The sequence below is a fragment of the Mastigoproctus giganteus genome, chromosome 3 (assembly GCF_048544385.1).
Source record: "Mastigoproctus giganteus isolate SK-2022 chromosome 3, ASM4854438v1, whole genome shotgun sequence".
Lineage (NCBI taxonomy): Eukaryota > Metazoa > Arthropoda > Arachnida > Uropygi > Thelyphonidae > Mastigoproctus > Mastigoproctus giganteus.
Window position 1 is genome coordinate 235450393 of NC_143577.1, and position 26165 is coordinate 235476557.

General features: G+C 36.5%; 1 protein-coding gene across 3 annotated transcripts in view; it reads right to left on the reverse strand.

Moving 5' to 3' along the window:
- LOC150088897 (uncharacterized) overlaps positions 1-26165 on the reverse strand; it is a 599507-nt gene that overhangs the window by 371244 nt on the left and 202098 nt on the right. For all 3 annotated transcript variants that reach the window (XM_090369705.1, XM_090369706.1, XM_090369707.1), the window contains 8 exons: positions 25417-25539; positions 23680-23799; positions 22077-22175; positions 20501-20611; positions 19066-19170; positions 10502-10624; positions 416-505; positions 168-281 (listed from right to left, as the gene is read on the reverse strand). In XM_090369705.1, coding sequence (XP_090225831.1) covers positions 168-281; positions 416-505; positions 10502-10624; positions 19066-19170; positions 20501-20611; positions 22077-22175; positions 23680-23799; positions 25417-25539 — 885 coding nt within the window. The remainder of the gene's footprint in view (positions 1-167; positions 282-415; positions 506-10501; positions 10625-19065; positions 19171-20500; positions 20612-22076; positions 22176-23679; positions 23800-25416; positions 25540-26165) is intronic.

Below are 26165 nucleotides of genomic sequence, written 5' to 3' on the forward strand. Positions count from 1 at the left end.
AGTTTTTTATACTATGTTTCTCAGATGAAGGGCATCATAAAACATTAATTGTTTTATAGGTGTTATAAAACACATACAGCCATAATTCTTCAGAGGTCCTTTAATGCATGAATCCACATTGCAATAGAAATTTACTCAAATGGTAGTAATATAGAAATAATACTTACGTTGACAACCGTGAAGAGGATTTCCAGCATAGCCTTCAGGACATTCACAGACAGCCCGATGACCTTTTCCTATACATACTGCATTGGTACCGCAATTATGATTAATACAAACTCCTATATATAAAAAAAAAAAAAAAAAAAAAACTTTATTAAATGCAATTCCCTTGCAGATTTAAAGCTCAACTTCTTCAAAATCAACAGTAATTAATATTTCATTTAAAAAATTCAGAGAAAGATATCGAACTCACCGATACAGTCTTTTTTACCATCTGGTGTGCCTTTGCATACATGGGAATCAGGGCATTGAGCACTTATATCGCATAAACTTTCACTTTGTGCTGTCAAAATAATAAAAAATATATTAGAAATGAATGATCTGTAAGTCAGTATGCAGATAAACATGATGCATAGAATAAGCATTTGTCTGCATTAAAAAAAAAAAAAAAACTAGTTATTTAATGCACTGAGTTTCACAAAAATATAAGTGAAATTAAAAACCTAACAAATACTGATAAAATTAATAAAATTACAAATTTCCAAACATGTTCTGCTTATCTTAGTGCTAGCTTCATCAGCTGGATACTAAGGAAAGCATTTGTCACTTGTCCATGGATACAGGGAAAAAACAAAGACAAAGACAATGAAGAATTGAGTTCACAGTTCTTGTGAACCGAACTGAAATGAGGTCACATGGTACCACTAAACAACAAAGTTGCTTTCTCTTTTCTTTTTGTCACTACTTGACAACCAGAGAGGAAAAGATCTATTGAAGGAAATAAAATAAATAAATTTTCTGTTTATACTCCGGGACGACAAATGGTCAGAGGAGTTCACAAGATAGACAGAATACAAGAAACAGCACCATATTTAGCAGTCACGGGCTTAAACCCTGGTCACTCAAGGCACGTTGATGATATCACGGCAAATGATGTTATTGATGGTAAATTTTTGAAGGTTAGAATGGTGGCAAGATACATGGTGCAAGGAAGCTTATGTTTATGCTGCACAGCCAAAAAAATTAAAATAAAATAAATAAATAATAACAATAAAATAAAATAAATAATAAAATAACAAAAAATAAATAAAATAAAATAATAATAATAATAACTAAAATAAATAATTAATAAAATAAAGGGAAATACACAACCTATGCATTTCCCTCCTCCTGTAGGTAATTATCCAGCTGACCTTTGAATTTTCCCAAACTGCCAGCCTTTATCACCCATGTGGGAAACTTATTTCAGTAATTTATAACTCGCTGGCTAAAATAAAACTTCCTGCAATCCAGTCTAAACATCTCCCCCCGTAACTTGAAATTATGGCAGGCCCTTTTGCTGATCTCACTAGGTGAGTGACCCGTCTTTGGACCCTTTCAAGAAGCACAATGTCTTTCTTTAGGTGCAGTCTCCATACCTGAACACAGTATTCCAAGTGTGGTTTAACTTGAAAGTAACTTGAAATTATGGCAGGCCCTTTTGCTGATCTCACCAGGTGAGTTACCCGTCTTTGGACCCTTTCAAGAAGCACAATGTCTTTCTTTAGGTGCAGTCTCCATACCTGAACACAGTATTCCAAGTGTGGTTTAACAATAGCCTTATATAATGGGATTATTACATCCTTATCTCTACTAACAATTGTTTGATAAATTATCAACAGGATGCCATGGGCCTTCCTTGCAACCAGTCTACAATGCTCGGAGAACTTCACATCTGACCACAACATAATACTCAAGTCCCTTTCCTCCACTGCCGGCTTCAATTGAACTCTGCCAAGTGTATAAGTTATTTTGGGGTTACTGTTCCCTAGGTTCAATACCTTACGTTTTGCTGGATTAAAGCATAACTGCCATTTTTCTGACCATCCCTGAAGTCTATCATTCTGATTTTTTGATTTTTTTTAAGAGCATTAGCAACTAAGGCCATATTGCTCTGGGAATATGCGGTGGTCATTCCCTGACTTTTTCCGCATCCTCCGTATTTGGTGGTGACGGGCTCGAACCCCGGTCTAATCAAGAAGCATGTGCTACGCACTGCTGCTCCTTCCCACCTGGCTACGGAGGCACCCCTATCATTCTGAAGAATGTTCTGCTTAGTGGTGATCATTAACTACTCTACCAATCTTTACATCATGTGCAAATTTAGACTTCACACCCTCTATCCCTTCATGATGTCATTTATGAAAATCAAAACAACCCTCTACCTCCTGCCCTGAAGTCATCCAGCTTTCCATGTAAGGATTTTCCTTAGATGGATAATCTAAAATTCAAATAAACAATGTTGAAATTATTCCCTAAGTCTTGAGCGACCCTGTCAAAATAGCTAACCAGATTAGTTAAACATGATTTTTCCTTTACAAAACCATGCTGAGTATCCCTCAGAATTCCAATTATATCTAAGTGATCCTGAATTCCTCCCTTGATCATAGTCTCCGTGATTTTTCTTACTACTGAAGTTAGACTAACTGGCTGGTAATTTTCCACTTCGCTCTTAGAACCACTTCATGTATTGGAGATATATTGGCACTTTTACAATCCAACAGAATCACTCCCAAGTCCAGTAATGCTCTCATAATTAGCCTCAATGGTTCAATGCACTCACTTGCCACCTCCCTTAAGATTATATAAATAGGGTAAGAGATATGACTGGATTTGGGGATGAGGAAGTTGATAATGGAGAGAATGAATATAATGAAATCTACATGTATGTGGGGAGTCATGAGAAAATAACATATGCAATATCCACTGGAACAATGCAAAGAAGTTCTGGAAAGGGTAGGCCAAAGAAAGTTAAGAATAAAACAGATGGAACATTAACTAGACTAGATACTCAGGAGGAAAGCAGAAGTGAAGATTTGCAGATGACTGATGATTTGGGAATGGTTACTCCATTCTCTTCCAAAAGTCGGTCTCCTGGCTGTTTTAGAGCAGTTAGGCTTCAAAATAGGTCTAATAGAGTGGATGACAATTCAAGGGGCACCCCTGCCTCGCGGGGCATAGCTACATCGTAATGCAGTAGATCACCTCAGCCTAGGAAAAGTGCCAAAGCTAAACGGGTGCAACGTTCCAAAGTAAGTACCAATTTTAAAATACTATGCACAATGTTCAGAAGGATCTTGACTTAGCCAAGGCAAACAGGAATTTAGAGAAGTTGATGAAATGCACACCACCTGTTTCCCTTGGTTTGTCTCCATGTGATGGAACACAGCGTATGCTAGATCAAGGGGATTTTTACCTGGATCATGTGAGGGAACCTGTAGATTTAGCTGAGAAAATATCTTTTAAAACATTTAGTGAGCTTTCTCTCTGCCTACACAAGGAACTGGAGGAATTTCTTTTTCAGGAGAAAAAAGGTGTTGATATGAGGATTGAAAATGGGGTACTTTCAAGGCATGTGCTTGAAAGTGCTCTACATGACGTTGGCATTGAAAATGAATGTCTAAAGGAGAAGGTCACTGGCTTAGAGAGGGTACTAGATGTGAATGAGAAACAACCGAGAGAGCTCCAGATCAGGGAAGACTGGCTTACTAAGGAACTGTTTAATGCTTCCTTGTTGGGCATAGGAAATAAATGATTAAAGGATAACATTACATCCTTGGAGGTGAAATTGAAGGAATATAAAGAGCTGCAATTGTAGTGTTTAATAAGAACGTATTCACTGTGAAGAGCACAACGAATTTTATAAATTAGTTGTGCTCTTCACAGATGGTGTGCATAGGGGTGGAGTCAGATCTTGTATCATTCTATCTATGTTGTATGTATTGTCATCACTCAACAGACATTAATATCTACATCAGGTACATGGAACTGGTTCAAAATCGCTTGGGTAGTAATTCAGTAATATTTGCGATGGATTCTAATGCAAGATCAGCATTGTGGTTTGATAGAATTACAAATGATCGTGGTCGTCAACTAGATGAATTCTTGGCTTGTTGTGGATTGCTTATACAAAATCTACCAAGTTCAGATAATACTTTCTTCACTGTTAATGGAGAATCAAATATTGACTTGACAATCTGCAATGTAAGGGCAGCTGGTATCATGGACAATTGGCAATTAAGAGCAGATTGGGTCTGCTCTGATCATTGGGAGATTGTATTTTCTTGTCAGGGACATAACAAAACTAGTTCCATCTCAGGAACAGTTACGACGATTTGCTATCAAAAATGCAAAGTGGAATAGGTTTGACGAACATATTCATGTCCAACCTGAGAATCTGGGCATTTGGGCATTCAGTCAGATGTCTGGAGAGAATGAAGTGGGTTACTTCAGTGCTCTCTTTTTGAGGCCTCCAGCACATCTATGAAGCAAAAGAACTGTAATAGGATTCCAGTTAAATGGTGGCCTGGTGAGTTAAGCCAACTTCGGAAACAGGTTTATAAAGTGCAGTTGTTATTGTTGTTGTTGTTCGGTTTAACGACACAAGGGCTACTACGGCCAAATTGTGTCTCTTCATCGTTAATTCACAAAAGCGTATTGTTGGAGAGATTAAATTATATGCTTCTGTACAAACCAATATGTTTTAGATATAATAAAAGTTCTTCAATATTTGCTTCATTTCCTAAGATGCGAGATAAATCAGGTGATATATTCAATGTAGAGAGTGACTGAAAAGTGTTTGACCGGATGGTTGAATGTAAGGGACAATCAACCAGGAAATGACGGACTGTAAGTTGCATCTGACAGGATGAGCACTGCGGTGGACTTTCCCCCAATAATAGGAAGAGATGAGTATAGTGAGTGTGTCCAATTCTGAGTCTTGCCAGTACCACTTCCTCTCGTCTATTTCTTCGGAAGCCAGACAGCCACAGCTTTGGATCTTCTTTTATCTGATAAAGTTTATTGTTAGGGTCACTTTTCCAGGTCTGTGACCATTTATCATAGCAGGCTTTGCGTATGACCGACTTAAAATCAGAGAAAGGAACCTGAGGATGTTGTGAGAGAGCGGGTTGGGGATGTTTAGCGGCAAAGTCAGCACTTTCATTTCCCGGAATGCCTGAATGGCCAGGGATCCAGCAAAAACTGATTGACTGATTGGACACACTGCAAGCGAATAGCTGGGAATGAATCTGTTTCAATGTAGGGTGAGAAATGGAGGAATTCTTCCTTATGGCAGAGACAGCACTAAGAGAATCTGTGTAAATTATGGCAGATGAGATGGAAAGCTCAATTATCTTACTAAGCGCTAACTTAATGGCATATAATTCAGCTGTGAAGACGCTGCAAGCAAGCGGTAGTGTGGCTGAACTTGTAAATAAAGGAAAAACTGCTGCAGCACCTACCATACTCTCAGTTTTTGAACCATCCATATAAATTTTACAGGCATGGTTGTCCGTAGCATGAGCTGAATGTAACTGTCTGAATGTAATTGTCCGTAGCATGAGCTGAATGTAACTGTCTGATATTGCAGGAAGGTATATTTTTCCCCCACTGGAGGAAGTATGTATCTTGAAAGACAGACACATATGTCCAAGGAGCAACAGGTGTAGTTGTGTCTTGGAAAATGTCATTTAAATTGATATTCCAAGTCTGAACAAGTTCTTTGATCCTGAGAGAGGCGGGTCTATTTTCATTTGGTTTGCTCTCGTAGAAGGCATCCCAACGAGTATTATAGAGATACTCCCAACTTGGGTGCAATGGTAGACTCTGGATCTTAGCAGCGTAGTGAAGCAGTAGTGTTTTTCTACGCAGGTGTAATGGGGGATCATGCGCTTCAATATATAGACTTTGGATCGGAGAAGTCCTGAAAGCTCCCAGCGCAGTTCTCAGAGCACTGTGATGGATCATATTTAGCTGTTTTAAAGTAGTGCTCCTGGCAGAGTCATACACTAGACAACCATAATCTAGTCGTGAACGGATTAAACTTCTATAGAGATGCAGCAAAGTACACCGATCAGCTCCCCATGACATAGATGAGACAGAACGAAGTATATTCAAATGCCTTAAACAAGTAGTTCTCAAATAAGTATAAAGTGCAGAAAAGGTACCAAAGTAGTCGACATAACAATGGGGAGGAGTTAATGTACTTAAAGTAGAGTATCAGAGAATATGGAGTGCATACGTGCGTATGATATGTAAATATAAATTAACTGCATGGAGAGCACTGGTTAGAAAAGTGGAAAATGAGAACCCATGGAGAATTGTATATAAGCTATGTACTGGCAAGACTAAAATATATAATAGAGATACAGTATACTCTACTGGAGGTGTTGACGAGGAAAGTAAGAGTTGGAGAGAAAGTATGTCTGCGATATTGGATCATCTGATTGGAGATACTATCTCTGAGCAAGATGGTGAGGAACAGATGTTGATAAAAAGGCTTAATCATGCTTACTCTGGGGTACATGATGAGGATCCCTTTAGCCTGATTAAACTCTGTGATGCAGTACAGTGCATAAGGAACAATAAATGCCCAGGGATGGACCTCATTGAAAGAGAGGTCATTAAGTGGGCTCATCGACTGATATCAGGGATCCTTCTTGAAGTTTTTAATAGCTGCCTGCATGATGGGGTCTTTCCATCACCATGGAAGGATGCCTTATTAAAGCTGATACCGAAGGTACCATCTAGGCAAAAGAATGATCCACGATCTTATCAACCTATTGCCCTCCTCTCTAGATTAGGAAAGGTGTTTGAAAGAATGCTAGTCAGACAGATTACTGACTATATTAAAAAAAACTTAGGCCTCCAATATGGGTTTACTCCAGGTCATGGAACAGAAGATGTGCTTTGGGCATTGCAAAACTCTATATTAGGCTCAAACAGCAAATACGTCCTTGGAATCTTTATTGACTTTGAGGGAGCTTTTGACTCCATTCAATGGAGCAGTGTTCTTATGATGTTGAGACTTGCAGGCTGTTCAACTAAGATCTTTAGGGTAGTAAAGGACAATTTCACGCACCGTACAGTGACTGTTAAGTCATTGGTTGGTTCTATTGTACGAGAGGTGACCAGGGGATGCCCACAAGGATCAGTTTTTGGACCACTAAAGTGGAACCTAGTTTTGGAGGACTGGATGCATAAGGAATTCGAGCACACAGAGATGGTGGCATATGCCGATGATCTTGTGCTGCTTATTGAAGGAAATTCACGGATGCAACTAGAAACCAGGTCACAGCAGATTTTGCTTGAACTTAATAACTGGTGTAGGTTACATAAACTGACTGTATCAGAAACCAAAACAAGGACAATGGTCTTCAAGGGTCATTTTTCAAGTAGAAGATCCCCAGTTGTGAGAATGAATGGGTCGAGCCTAAAATTGGCAAGGCAATTAAAATATCTAGGCATTATGTTTGACGGATCTTTGACTTTCAACTCACATGTTACTTATCTATCAGAAAAGGTGAGGAAATTTATTGGGATGATTACTTGAATCACTAGAGTTGGCTGGGGAATAAAAGGTAAGATGCTGAACTTGCTATATGAATGTGTATTTATCCCCGTGGTAATGAATGGTGCACCAATTTGGTTTGAGCATGTAAGTGGAAAAGTATTTACTAGAAAGCTCAGTTCCATTCAAAGAGTAATGCTCCTTAGGATGTGCATGGCATGCAGAACTGTGTCAACCCAAGCTTTGCAGGTTGTGACTGGAAAATTGCCTATTGATCTGCATTTGGTGTATTGTAGATTGGCTTACTTCATCCACCATGGCATTCCCTGTTCTTTTCTGAATATAGAGGTGGACATCTTGGCAGATCTCAGGAAGGAAAGGACAAGAACCTGGGATGCTTTGGTAAAAGTCTGGCAAGAGCATTGGAGTGTTTGTGATAAAGGGCAGTTTACACAAAATTTTTTTCCAGATTTAAGAAATGCAGCCTCGATAAAATTCAAATGGTTTGCCCCAAACTTACAAGCTATGTTCTTATTGACTGGTCATGGTTCAATTAATGCAAAGTTGCATGATTTAGGAAATACTGAAAGAGCTAGTTGCTATTGTGGCAAAAGAGAATCATGGGAACATATTATGTACAACTTTGAGGAGTTTTTGTTGTTATGAAATTTAATGACACATAGGCTGCTAGAGCCGTATTGTGTCTTACTACTCTGAGGAGTACAGCGATCTACAAATTGAATTGGTATCTCAGGTTAGTAATCTCAATCTTAGCAGACGGCTGCGAGACAATTCTAATTGATAAACAGGAGAACTTCTTGGCTTTCCAAGCCTTTGCAACTGCAATATTTCTTAGGCGGAAGATTCTTCCGCATCTGGAAGCCTTGGATTTGTAATGCGGTATGGTGTAGTTCTGAATTATCTAAAGTTCTGTGAAATCATGGAGGCTTGAGTCTGCTATATCCACTGCAACTCCAGCTCCTTGTGCTGGCATTTCTGTTCTCGGCAGCTCCTTGTGCTGGCATTTCTGTTCTCGGCAGCTCCTTGTGCTGGCATTCTATTCTCGGCAGCTCCTTGTGCTGGCATTCTATTCTCGGCAGCTCCTGGCACTGCTGGCTTTCCAACAGACTGTGAACAGATGTAGCTCTTTCCAATGAAGTTTGGATTTTGTCTGAAATTTAATTATATGTATATTTATTTTTATGTAATTTGATTATTTTCAGTTTGTTCACATCAATCTTTTTTGGTCATAGCAGGTTTTTTCCCTCCCTGTACTTGGGCAAGCAGAAGAGGGAGTATATAAGAGTACTGCTAAATTATGTGTAACTGACAGTGGGGTTGCCATTGGTTAGCTGGGACTGCTTTAACTAATAAATATCAATCAATATCAATCCCTTAAGATTATAGGGTATATGCCATCAACCCCACCCCAGGAACCTTACTGGCCTGCAGGCTCAAAAGTTTTTTCATTAAATAAACATGTGAAATTTCAACATCATTAATTACATTTTTTTTCAAATTCACTCCCATAATTTCTCATTGACATAAAGGGCTTTTCTTCTGTAAATATCAATGCAAAGTAACTGTTGAGTTCGTCTGCAACTTCAGCTGGGATACCTAATAGCATAAGGGTCCGATGTGGTTTGTTCTTCTCTTCTTTGCATTTATATATGTGAAGAATTCCTTATCCTCCCTCTTTGTCGTGGCCAGCATGGTCACCAGACTTAAATACAATTGGATGTGTGTAGGACACCCTTGGGCATCGCATTGCATGCTGACAGCCATGCAATGCATGGTTCACTGCTGTCAGGCCTGTTTAGCCATTAGAGGGGATCTGCCATACTGATGTCATCTGACCATATTTTTGAACATCTTGTATTGACTTCTGTAATGTGACCTTTTTGGTAATTCTTATACCACCATTACAAATGTCCCTTATATTTGTCCAAAGTTCCTTGCTGTGTCATTTCAACGTTATTCTGTGATAAACCACCATGCCAAATTTTGTCCTGCTTCATTGCAAGCTGCACAAGTTACACCACGTTTTCTACGTGTTTCTGTTCTCGGCAGCTCCTTGTGCTGGCATTCTATTCTCGGCAGCTCCTTGTGCTGGCATTCTATTCTCAAGTATATGAAAGCAGTGTACAAGTATATGAAAGAACACATTCAACATATTCAAAACTAAAGAGCAATGTGTGCATTATGGCCACAGAAGCCGATGCACCAACAACTAATAAATAAATAACATATAGAGCACTGCTCCACAGTCTTGAGTATGCTAAATGTGTTCTTTCCCACAGGTCCCACTCCCAACCACAACAGTTAGCAGATCTTTTTCCACACACAGATGCACCCATGATCTTTTGTATTTGCAACTATCTGAACACCAACCGATGCAGTCTCACTCCAAGTCCCCATCTTGCCCACGAAATAGCTTATCTTCAATGCATACCGAAAACTTCTAATTCATTCCCAGTCTCTAGCAGCCAGCCACTTCCAGGAAAGGCAACTTTCATTTCTCTGCCTTCAAACTCCACTATAAATGACACCAATTCCCTCACAGATATACCAGGTTGGCAGCAAAGAGAAAATGAGACAGTAACCCCCTAGTTGCCTAGGAGGCATGTGACCACCATATTAATGAAGTGATTTTCTTTAATGCCTTTGTTTTGTGCATGTTCTTGGTCAAACAACAAATATTTCTGTTAGTATTTCACTGAAGAAACACATCTGATAAATTACAATTTTATTAATATTTATTCAGCTCTTAATATCATAACTAGATTTTAAGCATAGTGAGTAATGATTATACAAATTATACAAAAAATATATAAAAAACATACTGAGATGCTATACCATTTAAAATAAATACTGAAATACTGCACATGAAAACACAAAATAATACTTTATAATGTTTATCTGTTCAGTTAGCAGCAAAACAGAAAAATTTTAGAAATAAATTAAATAACACACATAAGGGATAAAATATTTGACTTGATTAATACATACGCTGGCAACCCTGAATGAGATCATTTGGATCACCATGGTGTCTTTCAGGGCATACACACATTGCTTTATGATTTCTGCCAACACACATAGCATTACGACCGCAAATGGCCCCAGAACAAACATCTATAATAAAAATGGAATGATTTTTATTAATCTTTGCAAAAATCAATAGATATGAAACACTTTGGAATAAATATTGCATGCTATATAAAGAAATTTCTAAAATGGACTAAATAAATATCTAAATTCTAATGAATATTATAAGATAGATATGAGTCATCAAAAGACAAAGAAATTCATATTCCTAACAAAGTAGCAAAAATTGTAATCATCGTTCAATTTTTCTAACTTACAGTTATACCTAGTGAATGTACAGGCAGAGCTGCCATGTGCACCTAACACCTAATTAGGGTGGCTGCCATCTGAAGTTTCATAATTTATAAATTTTAAAAATTAAAATAAATAAAAAATTAAAAATGAGAATTATTATTCTCTTTTTTGTTTATACTTTAATAAAAAAAGTTATAAAAAAGTTATCAGAAAATTACATTATCATATAAAATTTGTTTTCAGATGTAAATTATAAGAAAGAGAATGATTATATTCTTTTTTTTTTGGGTGGATACCAATATGACTTTACACAAAGGCACATCGTAGGCACAGGTCACTACAATAGGAAAAATCATTTCTCCTCAAATATCAACCTTCCATTTACTATTTCCTCTGTACTATCTATTTCCTGTTAGCTCAGCTCTAGCCTGAGTAAGCTTTCTTTTCTCTAATACCTGCTTAGCATCATTAATCCAGCTTCTTCTCAGTTTACCTCTAGAACTAATTACTATTCATTTTGGCTTCAAATATCTATTTAGTTAATCTCTCTTCTCCCATTCTTATTACATGTTCACACAATCACAAGTTTGATTCACTTACCTTTTATTGAATATTTGTCATCCCAAGATTTTTGGAATTAAAAGGACATAGACTGCACAAAATCCTATTGGCTTTTTACCATTATTCCTTACCAATTACCATTTTTACCATTTTCTCCAAATTTCCTAAGATATCGCTGTAGGTGTAACATCGTTTCATTTATCTGTGTTCTGTTTCCCTGAAAACCACAGTGGGATCTTGTTCATCTGGGCAAAATCCCTGCCAGTATGTTTTCTGAATACTTTGTCTTAACAAAGTGAAAAGATATTTTAGCCTATAGTTTATCCAATTTGTTTGGCTTACTCTCATATCAGCAGTCATCCTAATTTGTTCAGCAGCTGGCTCTCTACTAACAAGTTAGGCGCCTTCGTAGCAAGGTGGGAAGGAGCAGCAGTGTGTAGCACACGCTTCTTGATTAGACCGGGGTTCGAGCCTGTCATCACCAAATACGGAGGATGCGGAAAGGTCAGGGAATGACCACCGCATATTCCCAGAGCAATATGGCCTTAGTTGCTAATGCTCCTAAAAACCAAACAACAACTAACAAGTTTCACAAGTTCTCCATGGAAGCTTAGTCAGCACAGTTCACTGCTGCCTGGCACTTATTTTTTTTATTATTTTTTTATGTGAACCCCAAACACGAGAGGTATTAGAACCTATAGTACTTAGTACCGTGCTTTGGTTGGAGGTTGAGAAGACGAAAGAAGATATTTGTTGACATTGGACTTGAACTTCTGTAGATTGTAATTTTCAGGAAATACATATGAAGGAAGGTTGTTCCAGAAAACGGTAGTTGAATGAATAAATGAGAAAGATGAAAAGTTGGTTTTGTGGGTTTGAAGTTGGACAGTAAATGGATGTTGGCTGATGGCAGCACGTGTCCGGACTGTTTTGAAAGAGAAAGCGGGAATTATAGAAGCCAATTCAGAAGAACAGTGCCCATGGAAGTATCTGTAGATGAGGCATGCAGCAGAAACAGTGCGTCTATGAGAAAGCGAGTGGAGAGACTCTGTTAGAGATGAATCATTAATTAACCTAACTGCCCTCTTCTGAATGGAATCAAGAAGCCTGAGGGAGGTTTTGGGGGCACCACCCCATATGTGGGAACAATATTCCATGGCAGGGCAGATTTGCGATTTATACAGAGTGAGCAGCTGTTTGGAAGAAAAGTAACGCTGAGAGAGAAAGAGAAAACCAAGTTTTTTAGATGCAGAGGAAGCAATATTTGTAATGTGCTTGTGCCAAGAGAGATTAGAAGTCAGAGTAATCCCCAAAAGAGATATATCATTTTGCCTAGAAATAGGAGTGTCACTAAAGATAAGCATAGGAGCAGAAGAATCCTTTTTGCGAGATATAAGACAAGATTGAGTTTTAGAAGGGTTGAAATCAACTAAGTTGTCTTTGCCCCACTGGAGAATTACCTGAAGATCAGCATTTAAGGAATTGGTAGCAGATTTTCGAGAAGTTGAAGCTGATTGAGCAGGACAAGGTTTCACAAAATGGAAAGTGGAATGCAATGTGCTATCATTGGCAAAACTATGGATAGGATTTCCAGTCAATGGAAGAAGGTCCATTAATATACAAGAAGAAAAGAGTGGGGGGTAAGAACTGAACCTTGGGGGACACCGGCATTAGTGAAGAAGTTAGAAGACAGAGAGCCATCTACCATCACCCTCAGTGAGCGATCAGAGAGAAAACTGGATAACCAATTACTAAAAACAGTTGGCAAACCATAAGATGGAAGCTCGTTTAGAAGACCTTTATGCCAAACACAATCGAAAGCCTTTGAGATGTCAAGAGCAACTACTTGTGTTTCACCGAACCTTTCCATCGAATTAGTCCATAAATGGATAACATAAGCCAGAATATCACCAGTGGATCGACACTGATGGAATCCATTCTGCCGATCATTGATCAAACGGAAGGTTTCTAGGTAGTTTAAGAGTTGGCGGTTAATTGATTTCTCCATTACTTTAGAAAGAGTGGAAGTAATTGCAATGGGACGATAATTGGATGGGAGGGATTTGTCACCCTTTTTAGGAACTGGCTTGATATGAGCAAATTTCCAAGCAGAAGGAAAAACACCTTTGGAAAAAGACAGTGAAAAAAGGTGGCAAAGAATAGGAGTAAGTTCAGGAGCACAGGTTTTGAGAACAAGTGGAGAAATACCATCAGGACTTGGAGCTTTCTTAGCATCAAGATTCATGAAAATCCTTCTGATATCCTTTTGACGGAAGACGACAGGAGGCATTGAATAGAGTGTGTTGGGAATGGTGGGAGGTGTTTTACCAAGTTCATTAATACATGAGCTGGAAGAAAAATGGGATGCTAGCAGGTCAGCTTTATCCTTGGCTGAAGTGACAACAGAACCATGTGGTTTGAACAGAGGTGGGAGCAGAGATGGGCAAAAGTTGCGGCCAATAGCTTTGGCAAGAGACCAGAATGCTCGGCTACCATTAGGGCAAGGAGCAAGTTTTCTACTCTTAGCCTGTTCAAACTCTAGTTTGGACTGATTAATAACTGCTTTATAATTGTTGTGGGCTTTGGTGTAGACAAAAAATGAAACTGAAGAATTAGAAACAAGCCAATTACGATATGCAACATTCTTCTCTTGAACAGCCATAGCACATTTATTGGAAAACCAAGGTTTAGATAAAGGACGAGATTATAAAGTGGAGTGTGGGATAAAGGATTCCATTCCTGCAAGAATAATTTCACTGACACGATCTGAGCAAACGTTGACGTCAGAAGTTTTGAAACAGTAATCCGACCAAGGAAAAGAAGAAAAGAAGTCTCGCAGGTCATCCCATTTTGCATTCTTGTAATGCCAAACAACATGAGGTTGGGAATAGCCATGAGATAAAGGTTCCATTGAGAAGAGACAATCACCAAATTGTGATCTGAAGTGCCTAAAGGACCTCTCACTTCAACTGTGTACTTAGAAGGGTTGTTTGTGAGAAAAAGCTCAAGCATATTGGCTGTATGATTAGGATTGTCCGGTATTCTTGTAGGTAAATGAACAATCTGTGCTAGGTCATTAGTAATTGCAAAAGTCTCGGCATCTCAACTTGCTGGGTCGGTGTGACTAGAAAACGGAAGCCAGCTGGAGTTGTGAACGTTAAAATAACCTCACTGTTAGGAAAGTTGGACTGGAGAAAGTCAAGTTGAAAAGAGAGGAAGTCAAAGAGCTCCAAATGATTAGTGGAGTTGGGAGAATGGTAGAGAGATTTTAAGCCAGAGAACATCAAAGAGAGGAGATTCCAAATTGCCAAGTCTCTGACAGGGAATATCAGAAGATATATGCACAAGTACCACCTTTGAGGCAAAAGGAATCATACAGCGAATAATTTGGGCATCTGAGATGAGCAGTAGTTGAATCAACCAATAACTGAGATTCTGTCAGAAAAAGTACATGGGGTTTGGCAGATTGCAAGTGGAAATGGACATCGTTGAGATTAGAATTGAGACCACGTATATTTGTGAAATGAATTAGGAAGTCCTTGGGAGGTTTAGATCTTTTCACAGATAAGCTTGCTCTATTAGTTTGACAATTCATGGTGTAAGAAAAAGTGGGTGGGACATGCTGTATGAAGTAATGAAATTTTTGGATATGGCGTACACGTGGTAAGAATATACCCAGATCCTTGACATAACGTGGCCTTGACAATGCTCCCCGCATACACACTACTCGGACTCCCTCCAGTCACTATCTGGCAGAGTAGAGGTAGCAAGATTATACACTAGCTGATCCGGAAGCCTCCTAGAGAGTTACTAATAAGTTCGGTCCGGTGTACTTACTAGTGGCCGGCCTGCGAACACCGTTTTAGAGCTGTACCCTCGAAATGTAAGGAATATTGGATCTCGCTACGACGTTCATCATAACCTCAAAAGTCATCAATCATACTGCATGATGGAAGAGATAGGGAAGGGTTGACTGGAACTTAGCTCTAGAGACTAAACATGGGTTCCACCACTTCAAGCCTCCAATAAGCAAAGTGGTGGTATTTCACCGGTTGATGAGGGTCATCTACCACCTAGTACTGCCTGGTAACATAGAGGGGTGGCATTCCTCCATGTGGTGTGGGCGCCACACCTCGACCCCTGCTTACGTTGGTTCACACCTGGGTGGTCACCCACAATGTACTTGTGCATGGAGGTTATACCCAGGATTACTAACAGTTCCACCATCATGGAGGTGCAAGCAGAGGATTTGGCTGCCACAGACTGTCCGGACTTCGCCGAAATTGGGTCCATTTGACTTGAGTGTCACCCGAATATCAGTTCATCAACGTTTTAGACTCCCAGGTAGCAAGTACAGCTTGTCTGGCATATCTGAGAGAATGTCTGTGACAACCTCAAGCACTTATTTAGAGCAGTCTAGGTCCAATTCACATCAACAACTGGAAGAATTTCTAAAATCCTCTTTAATCAAGGCTGTAGTTTGCCAATCTCAGCAGAAGGAGTATGGTGTTACCTTGTGGGTTACTCTGTGTTTCTCAGCCTGTAAACATGCACATTGGCCCATGAACACACACTTCTACAGACAAAATGTATATACACATAAGAGTGACAACCTTGAGTGCCATTAAAATAATATACATTTTTTAACAGGTTACACCACAACAAAATGAAAAATGGACAACAGGACTCCAGTTTTTAGTTTTTTTTTTTCTTTCTAAAAGTCTAGTCTAGGAGACAAAGTCATCTCCTTATTAGTGTCAGACCCATCGGTAACTCAAAAAAATTAAGTATATATTGTGAATACAGACATTTAATCAAGAAAAATGATATAGATAACTGAGCAAATGCTTTAAAGCAGCAAAACCTGAATATAACATTCTATTTTATAAGTTGCTTTTTTTTCTTGAAACAATTAAAAATACAGATTTGTATTCTGACATCCACATGAAGAGTGCAGCAATCAGCTCTACATGATGAGATGTAAGGGTGATCCAAAACAGAGGGAAGCCCAGACTTCCAAAGTACAATTTATTTTGAGGAAGGGATGGGTATAAGCCCTAGCAGTTACTGTTATAGGTGATGTTGTAATGGTACTTTGTAAAAGAGATTATAAATTTTCAATATGAGATTCTCCCTCACCAACAATTTTACACTGTGCTTCTAATTCACATGAACTGTTTCAATATCCAGATTCTTTTTCATTAAAGCAAGTAAAAGACTTCTCTGTAATTAAAATCTGAATGTATAAAATATTTTCTTTTTTAAAAATAAATATTCAGAAGGATATACAGGTAGCCCTCGTTTTTCGCTGGTCTGATTTGCACCAATTCACAATAGCGTCGGTCACTAACCACGAGGTCACAAACATTTAATTTTGAAATTTTTTTATAAATTGAAAGTTTAAATCGTCAAACAAAATTTATCAGCATCGTACTGTACTAAGTATCATGCACTGTTCACGTGATCTGTACATGTGATCAAGGACAATCTGAGCCAATCACAGATCATCAGTTTTTCAACCGATGAATCAGGGGATAATAGCCACCTTTAAAGCGTATTACATACAGCAAACATTTACAGAAATGGTAAAAGCTTTAGCAAGTCTAACATTACCATCACAGAATATTGACGGTCATTTTATGTCTTAAATGGCATCAATCACATTAACACAGTCTGGTAAGAAGTAACTGTCAATTGTCTAAATGGAGTGTGGCGTAAACTTCTCCTAGATTTCGTGCATGCCTTTTGAGGATTCGAGCCACAACAGAATGCTGTAGAAAACATCAGCAGGCTGGCACAAGAGGCAGAGTTAGAAGAAGTTACAGTTGAAGATGTAACTGAGCTCTTGAAAAGTCATGCACAGACTCTTTGAAATTAACACTCTGAAGCTGCAGAACTTAGCCAACAGCAGAAGGAATAGAAAAAAAGAAGCTCCTCCTCTAAAAATTATGAAGACCAGTGATCTACAACCGATTCTTGCAAGTGCAGAGTCCCTCATTAATAAACACTGTGACATTGACCATGACTGGGAGAGGAGTGGCACAGTTAAGAGGGTGTCATATCAACCCTGACTGGTTATTTTGAAATTCTTAAAGAAAGGAAGAAGAAATCTGGGCAATCAACACTTGCTTCTTTCTTCAAAAAAAGGCAACCTCCTCAATCAGCACCTTCAACAAAAGATCCTCAACCAAGACCTTCAAACACCAACTAAAAATTCAGCATTATGCCGAATTTGTTTTTCAGTGTCAAAATGTTTTGTAATTTATTTTTTATTTATTATATGTAACTGTATTTATGTAGGTTAAAAATAAAACACTTTTTTTAATTAAAAATGTTTATTTCTGAACTTTAAATACTTCAGTATTGAAAAGGGTAGGTAAAATTTTTGGTGCCCGGAACCTAACCCTGTGATTTCCCATTAACTCCATTATATAAAGGGTTCCATTTGCATCTGTCCCACCATGAACCTAACCCCGGTGTAAATCAAGGGCTACCTGTATTTTCATAAGCATTTGAACTCTAAGGAGTGTTTAAGGTTTGGCAATATCTAATAATTACAAATGCAGCATACCCCAACTTACTGAAGATTAGTACTGATTTAAATCCATTCAAGAGCTCCAAGAAATTTCTAGGTATTTTCTTCTAAGTATTCAATTGATAATCTGAGCCTCTCTCATAATTTTTTGTTATGGATACTAGTTTTTCATCAGAAATAACATGCTGACCATAAAAATATGACATACAACCAGTTTACAGATATAATACATAGCCCACAATATCCAACACAGGCTATGTATTATTCAACAACACTGACATCCTTTCTCCTTACATGAATTGAAGGGAAGAAGTTCAATGTCCAAGTCATCTCCCCATCTTAATTATTCACCACATTATTATTTAATTTGTATGATAGCATTTGTGCACCTACTTTAATATTCATATCAGGAACAGAACTTCCCAAGAATTGTACAATCTAATATTTTCAATAGTGAAGTCATTTTCCCTGGTGATTTTAATGTTCTTCTTCATCATCATCATATGTTTTGTGCCATGTGACACAGAACATATGATAATGACAATGATTAACCAAAACTGAATTCCATAATACAATTGTACTGATCAACCTAATAATCTTGATTGTGCCACATAAGTGTGAAGATATCACTACTGATCAAGGACAAACTGTTCCCTTAACAAGTAGAATGCCAGATAATCCTATCACTCACCCACCAATCTTACTCTTTTCTTCTGATAATCCTTTTAAATATACCATAAATTTCAATACTCCTCTAAGTATTGATACCGATCTCTTCTCCTGTGAATTCTCTTTCTCACAAACATTCTCAGCCTCATGCTGTTTGGCATTATAATAATCAAAAATGCCACTGAGTGGACAAGTGCCAACCTGTTTAAAATATCCTTAAACTAACTTTCCAGTTATAGCTATCATTTATTTCAAATAATCATAGGACCACTGGAGCAGAGTTTTAAAGAACATTTTTAATTGTAATGTCATCAAGTTATTTAATGTAGGTGTCTAACATTACGTAGGTTTAAAATACAAATCACCTTAACATATCTTTAATAATCATCTTCTAAGAAATTATTTAGTAACAACAGTATGCAACTAATAGTGATATGCAGTTAAACACTAAAAGGAGAGATTCACTCACCATTACACTGATTTATGCCTTCTTGATCAGCTTGGCAGACAGAATTTCCTGCACACCCAGCATTATCCTCACATTCATTTGGACTTACTGTTACAGCAGTTGGAACTAAAAATTAACATAAAATAGTAATGTATTTGTAAAAGCATTTAGTAATTCATACTAAATTTAAATAAAATTAAAAATAGTTAAGAGCAATACCACAAATGAAAAAAATATATACAACAAAAACAGTATACCTCCTATAAAATTTTAAGTTAACTTTACACTATCAAATGATAAAACCCCAACCCTGCAAGAATGATTTATTCAAAATCCCAAAAAAATTTACCCAAGATGTCAAAAATTATGGCAAGAAAAAGAAATTCTGAGAAGATAGACAATAAATGTTTGTAACAGATAAAAAGCTGCATGGAATGGCTATGAATTATAAAAAAACCCATATACTACAATAAATATAAATTAGTCTGTAATAAAATTATTTAGGAAGTTAGACATTCTAAGGCAAACTAAGAGAAGTCTTTGACAAGAGGCACAGTGGTAAAAGAATCTTTACACACATAAACTGGTACATTATAGCCTTAGTTGCTAATGCGCTGACCGGGCTAGCCAAGTGGGTAAAGTGCCTGCCTGGCAACCCAAAGGTCGCGAGTTCGAATCCCACCTCGGGCTTGGATCAAAGTACTGCAAAAACCTTGGGAGGTGCATTATGGCCACAGAAGCCGATGCGCCAACAACTACCAAAAAAAAAAAAAAAAAAAAAGTTGCTAATGCACCAATAAAACCCAAACCAACCACATAAACAGTAGAAGAAAAGAGTTAAGCCACTACAGGAAATGCTATTAACACTAATGATGACCCTAAATAGGTGGCTGATAAGCTAAATAACTTTGTTGCAGCAATATTCACATGATATAATTTTTTAAACTAGCTGATACTAAGTAATACAGCCACTGGAAATTGGGTAATTCTGTAACACTTTGGTTATCAGTGATGCATACATTACTGATAGTCAAACTATAAGTTTAAATTTGGTGGCAAGGAAACCTATGGAATTATAAGATTCATAGAATTATAAATAAATTACAGTGCATTTAAAAATTTTTTTATAGTTACTTATGCCTATCTAATATGATAAGCTACTATTAAGTTGTCAAAAATAAATGTTAGCATAATTTATTTAGGCTTCAGTAACACTTTTAATGGCTCCTACATGAATCCTTTGTATAAATTGGATCAATATGCCATTATTGAGTTACTCCAATGAATAAAATTAAGCTTAAGTAGTATAAAGCAAAGAACAGTTATAAAATGGCCACTGCTCTGAGTGGATAAACAAAGTTATAAACAAAGCCAGATGTGGCTTTATGTGGTAGCTTTTTAAGAGATCCCACTCTTAATTCAATAAAAATATAAGTATAACACAAGATATGCATACCATTGCATCCTACTCCTGGATTACTTGGTTCACCAACCATTCCTTCATGACAATAGCAGCTACCACTGAGGCATCCAGCATTTTGCCCACATATGATACCATCACATGAATCTAATACAAAATACAACAAAAATTTTATATTAAAACAAAAAAGTAATTAAAAGATTAAAAATAAATAAGTGAGACTTGCTCTATTTTTCATTTATCTTCTTACTTTGTTTACTCTGTCTTTTATTAAAACCCATATTTAAAAAATTTTCTTCATCCACATTTACGATGGCGAGAAGCACATGAAAATAATATTTCTATAAAAAATATTTTTCCTATTTCTGCATGCCGAGCTCCATTTTTACTTGAATATTGTTTATATTATAGGCCACATCTTGAGTACTGCATACAGGTCTGGAAACCTCATGTTAAAAAGGATGTGCATCTGTTGAAATGGGTGCAGAGAAGAGTAATAATATTAGTGAGAGAAACAGAAAGGTACTTTTACCAAGAAAGACTTCAGTTCTGCAAATTTCAATGTCAACTAGGCACTAGCAAGTAGATCTGACTGAGGCATTTAAGGGTTTGAATGGATTGCATAAGCTAAATATTGATGGCATTCTACTCTTACTCAGACAAAACACATTAGGGAACATAAATTTGAATTGAAGAAGGATGGTTGCAGCTAGATGTGAGGAATTTGTTTTCAGACAGAGGATAGTTGATTGTTAGAACAAACTTTTATCTTCTGGTGTCATGAAACTGGGTAGTTGGAATAAATTTAAGTAAGAATTACACATATCATTTGAAGGGATGGACACCTTTGTGGAAAGTTTTGTTTGTTTGTTTGTTTTTTCCTGATGTTGCATAAGCTTGCTTCCTTCTTTCATTTGGCACTATTAATACTAATACATGAATTTAGCTACTTCAGGAAGATTGGCAACACATTGAAATACCTTAGTGAAATTCAGGAAGATTGGCAACACGTTGAAATACCTTAGTGAAATTCAGGAAGATTGGCAACACCATACCTTAGTGAAATTCAAGAAATTCCCAACTTTTCCAGGTATGCAACATGTAAAAAATTAAAAGAACATTAATTTTTAAGTATTTTTTGGTGGAATAGTTTTTTAAATTTCTGCCAGCCACATCACTAACATGACTGTTACAATTGTGACTGTTAAATTAACAACAATAAACTACAAAGAAGAAAAGAGCATGCAGAAATTTGAAAGGTGAAGAAAAAGTTGAATGGATTTGCTCACTGAAGACTGATTCATATGTAAAGGAAATTGCAAATCCATTTATATTCTATCATATATTCTTGAAACCTTGGTCAGGAATAATAAACCACTTCACATTAGCAAAATTTCCAAATATTCATACTTTTCAAAAATTGGAAATCCTTAGCTTAATGGAAATTCAAAAGCATATTGTTTTGAATTTCCATGGTAATTCAAAATAACACTCATTTATTTTTAAAAAATTTCATTGTACTAAATGTCTTTTATTACCGTAAGGCAATATGCATATCCACAGAATTTCCTTAATATTATACCTATTTATTAGTTGTATTTTTTTAACTCACCTCGACAGTAGCCACCACTGCATATTTCACCAGACGGACAACTAGTGTCTCCACTACAGGCACAACCTTGGCCTGGTTCACATGATGATGATGGAGTTGCTAAGAAAAAGGAAAAAGTTGTAAATTATTTTTTACATATTAAAATACAAAAATTATGATGGTATCTAGCAGTGACAATAAAAAAAATATTCAAATTTAAATGGGCATATGACAGAAACAGCAATGCACAGGAAGACCATAGAAGCTCACTCCATGTGACCAGAGGATACTCAGCAATCTCTCAGACATACTTGAAAACATCAAGCAGGAATTTAAGGCATCAGCAGGGGTTGAAGTCATATGAACACACTAAGTATGGAGCTCCACAGCTAGTTCTCATGGGAAGAAATGGCACATAAACTAAACATTGTCAAACACAATCAGGTGTCTTGCCTTATATGTTGCAAAAAATTCCGTAACTGGCCCATGGAGCAGTGGAAATTGATTCTACAAATGATAATTCTCATTACATCCATCCCAATCAAATTTATGGATATGGAAGATGCTGGAGTGCACTGTACCAACAATGAAATTCAGAAGAGGTGGGTTTATGGTGTTGGGCTGTTTCACATAGCATGGCCTGGGACCTTCAATGGTTGTGTAGAGAAATATGAACACCAACACCTACCTGAACATTTTGCACAATTCCATGCTCCCTATAACATGGCAGTTCTTTTTATAAAAACATATACAAGATTATAAATGATGCTAGAACTAGGGGACATAAATTCAAGTTACGGGGGGAAATGTTTAGATTGGACTGCAGGAAGTTTTATTTTAGCCAGCGAGTTATAAATTACTGGAATAAGTTGCCTTCATGGGTGGTAGAGGCCGACAGTTTGGGGAAATTCAAAGGTCATCTGGATAGTACTTTCGGGTAAGGGAAGCGCATAGGATGATAGGATTAATTTCCTTTTTATTTAATTTTTAATTTCATTTTATTATTTTTATTTATTTATTAATTATTATTATTTATTTATTTATTTAATTTTTGTTTTTATCATTGTTTTGTTCGGATTTTTTTTTTTTTTTGGCTGGTGCAGCATAAGCCATAGGCTTTCTTGCACCATACGGCCGTTACTAATACTAATACTAACATGTTTCTTTCAACATAATACAGCATGCAAGACCACTAGTACTGGCTGAGAATGGTTCATAGATATTCAAGTACAAAAGTTGGAATGGCCAGCACAGAGTCTCAATTCGAACACTATGGAATTAACTGGAATGCTAGTGAGGGAAGATTAACACATCCTGTAGGAGGAATATAGGACTATGCCTACTACAGTCTTATCAATTGTTAGCGGAATATCATAGTAGCCAAGGGAGACCAACATGTTACCGAAGTGAATGGCAGTGACATTAATGTGAAACTGATGTGTGTACAATACTTTTTGCAGAGGAGTATATAATCCTACATAAATAGGCTCCAAATTTTATCAAATTCTTTACAGTAATAAAATAACTGCAAATAACCATATTCATAAGTTTTAAGAATAGGATTATTAATCTACATCAGAAACATATATTAAAATAATATAAGGAAAATATCTGCAATACTTACTGCATGCAAATCTAGGATTGCCTGTTGTTCCTGCTGGGCAAGCACAGAGGAAGCTACCAACACTATTGATGCATGTAGCTCCAGTACCACAAACATTGCCTTCCAAACATTCATTAACATCTGCAGAAACAGAATAAAGTTTTCATTATCAAGAGTGCGACATAAGCAGTGATTAAGAGGAATCAATAATTACTGTATATAGTATAAAAATTAAAAATAATTCAGAAAACAGTCTAAGTGATAGTCTCTAGGCTAATTTATATGATAAACAACCAACTTGAGCTTATATTGCTCCAGTTGGTCATTTACTTAATAAATTAGCCTAGAGTCTGCCAATATCCAGTACAGGAGTAATGCAGGCTATATGTATTACAATATTATCATTAGTTTATTGATGAATTTAATTAATAAATTAACTGATAAATTTAATAACTGATGAATTTATTATCAAAGCCATTTCAGTTCTATTGTTACAAAGAAACGTTTATTCCAGTTCTGGTTGTTATTACATCATTAAGCATCTAATATTTCATATGGGTGAAGGTATTACCTTTCCAGCTTTGAAAAATAATTTTATTGTGGCTAAAGGCATAGGCATTACATTGAACCATCCTATTCAGATACGAAGTAACTTGCAAAGTATTAAGGGAAGTACAGAGCCTGTTAGGAAGTTACTTATAACACTATGACTCTGAAACTGGCTTTAAGGGTATGGGGGCCATGGAAAAATAATGAGGAGCTACCATACAGTTGCACAGAGTGCCAGAGCTACCCAAATATTCAAGTGGAAAATTCTTGGGATATGTTAGGATTATAAAACATGAAAAGACAGATTCTCACATGCTTTTATACTTATTCTAGGAGTATAGTTGTTAATTTATATGATAAATTAACAACTATACTCCTAGTTAAATTTTAAATGTTAAATTTTATGAATTTGAAGTACTGGTTAAATCCAACATTCAATGGGAATATTGGAAATATGGTGTCATACTGACGTACTGGATGCAGAATTTGAGCACGGTAAGTAGAATTACAGAAAAGACAAACATGACAGAAAGGAAGGATGCATTATACTTATAATTGTAAAGCACATTGATTCAAAAAGAGTATATCCAATAGCTGAGAACTGTTGACATTTTACTGAGTCAGCCTAGTGTGACATGAGCGATAGGAAAACAAAAATGAAATTAAGGGCATGCTGCTGACCAAATGAGTATGACGAATGTGATAAAATTTTTTATACACATTGGAATGGACAAACAAATATCAATATATTGTCATGGGGATTTTATAAATAAATAAAAATTTACAAATAATGCTTTGCATTAATATTTATACGTGAGCATTCTTTTAAACTTCACAGTATCATTAGGCCAAATAGTAGTTATAAGGAACTATAGAACTGAGTGATCACTGAAGACAGATTGGTAGAGAAATATCAATTCCTTTTATTTCTTCTCTTTTTTTCATATTCAAAGAAGCCTAGCCAAATACAAGATATTACTTTAATTCCTGATTAAAGCAACATGGCTCCTCCCTCTTTCTATTTAATAAATCTTTAAAGAACAGATAATTTGTGCTTAGGCAGAAAAGAGGTGGTCTCTATGATACTAACCTTTAAGTGTTTTAAATATATTCCATATTTCAAGACATCTTCAATAGGTTTAACTACCTGACTACTATTTTAATTTCAGATATATGTTAATTAGAACATAAATAATGCATTACACTTACCATCACATGTTAAGAATGGATTCCCTTGTAGCCCTGCTGGACATACACAATCCACACGCTGAGGACCTTCCACACAGTTAGCATTTGTACCACAAGCTGTAGATTCACATCTCTGTGTGGAACCTGTATAACATACAGTTAATAAGTTTATTATTGTAGCATTATTGCAGTATATTGCATGATGCAGGTCAGAATACTACTACATATAAAGTTTTTTGTTAAAAAAAAAATAACAAAACAAACATATTATATGAAAAGCATTACATGGAATGAATACCCAAAATTATTAAAAATTATACACTTTATGCCATATTATACAATTTCAAATGGTTTATTGAGTCGCAAAGTAAAAATTATACAAAAACTTGAACTTTCATAAGAATGGATTATTATTTAGCATATTGGGAAGAAATTTTGGAAGAAATAGATTTAACTTTTTTATTTAATTTCTACTTTAAAATGTGTCTAATTTTTTTATAAATTTTAAGTGAAATATAATGCTTAATCAACAAGATGATGAACCAGGAATACAAAAAGCAAAAGTATGCTATGGTCCTAAGTTGGTAATAACATCTTTAGTAGAAGTTATTGGAGCAGCAATTAATTTACATCCACCTGTTAAAAATCAATTAAATACCTTCAAACATTTTTTGTTAGTTCTATTAACCTCATAAGTGAAAGGACAAACTCAGCTTTTAATAGATATATGAACACCACACTGGTGTGCAAAACTTAAGGACCAGCCAGGT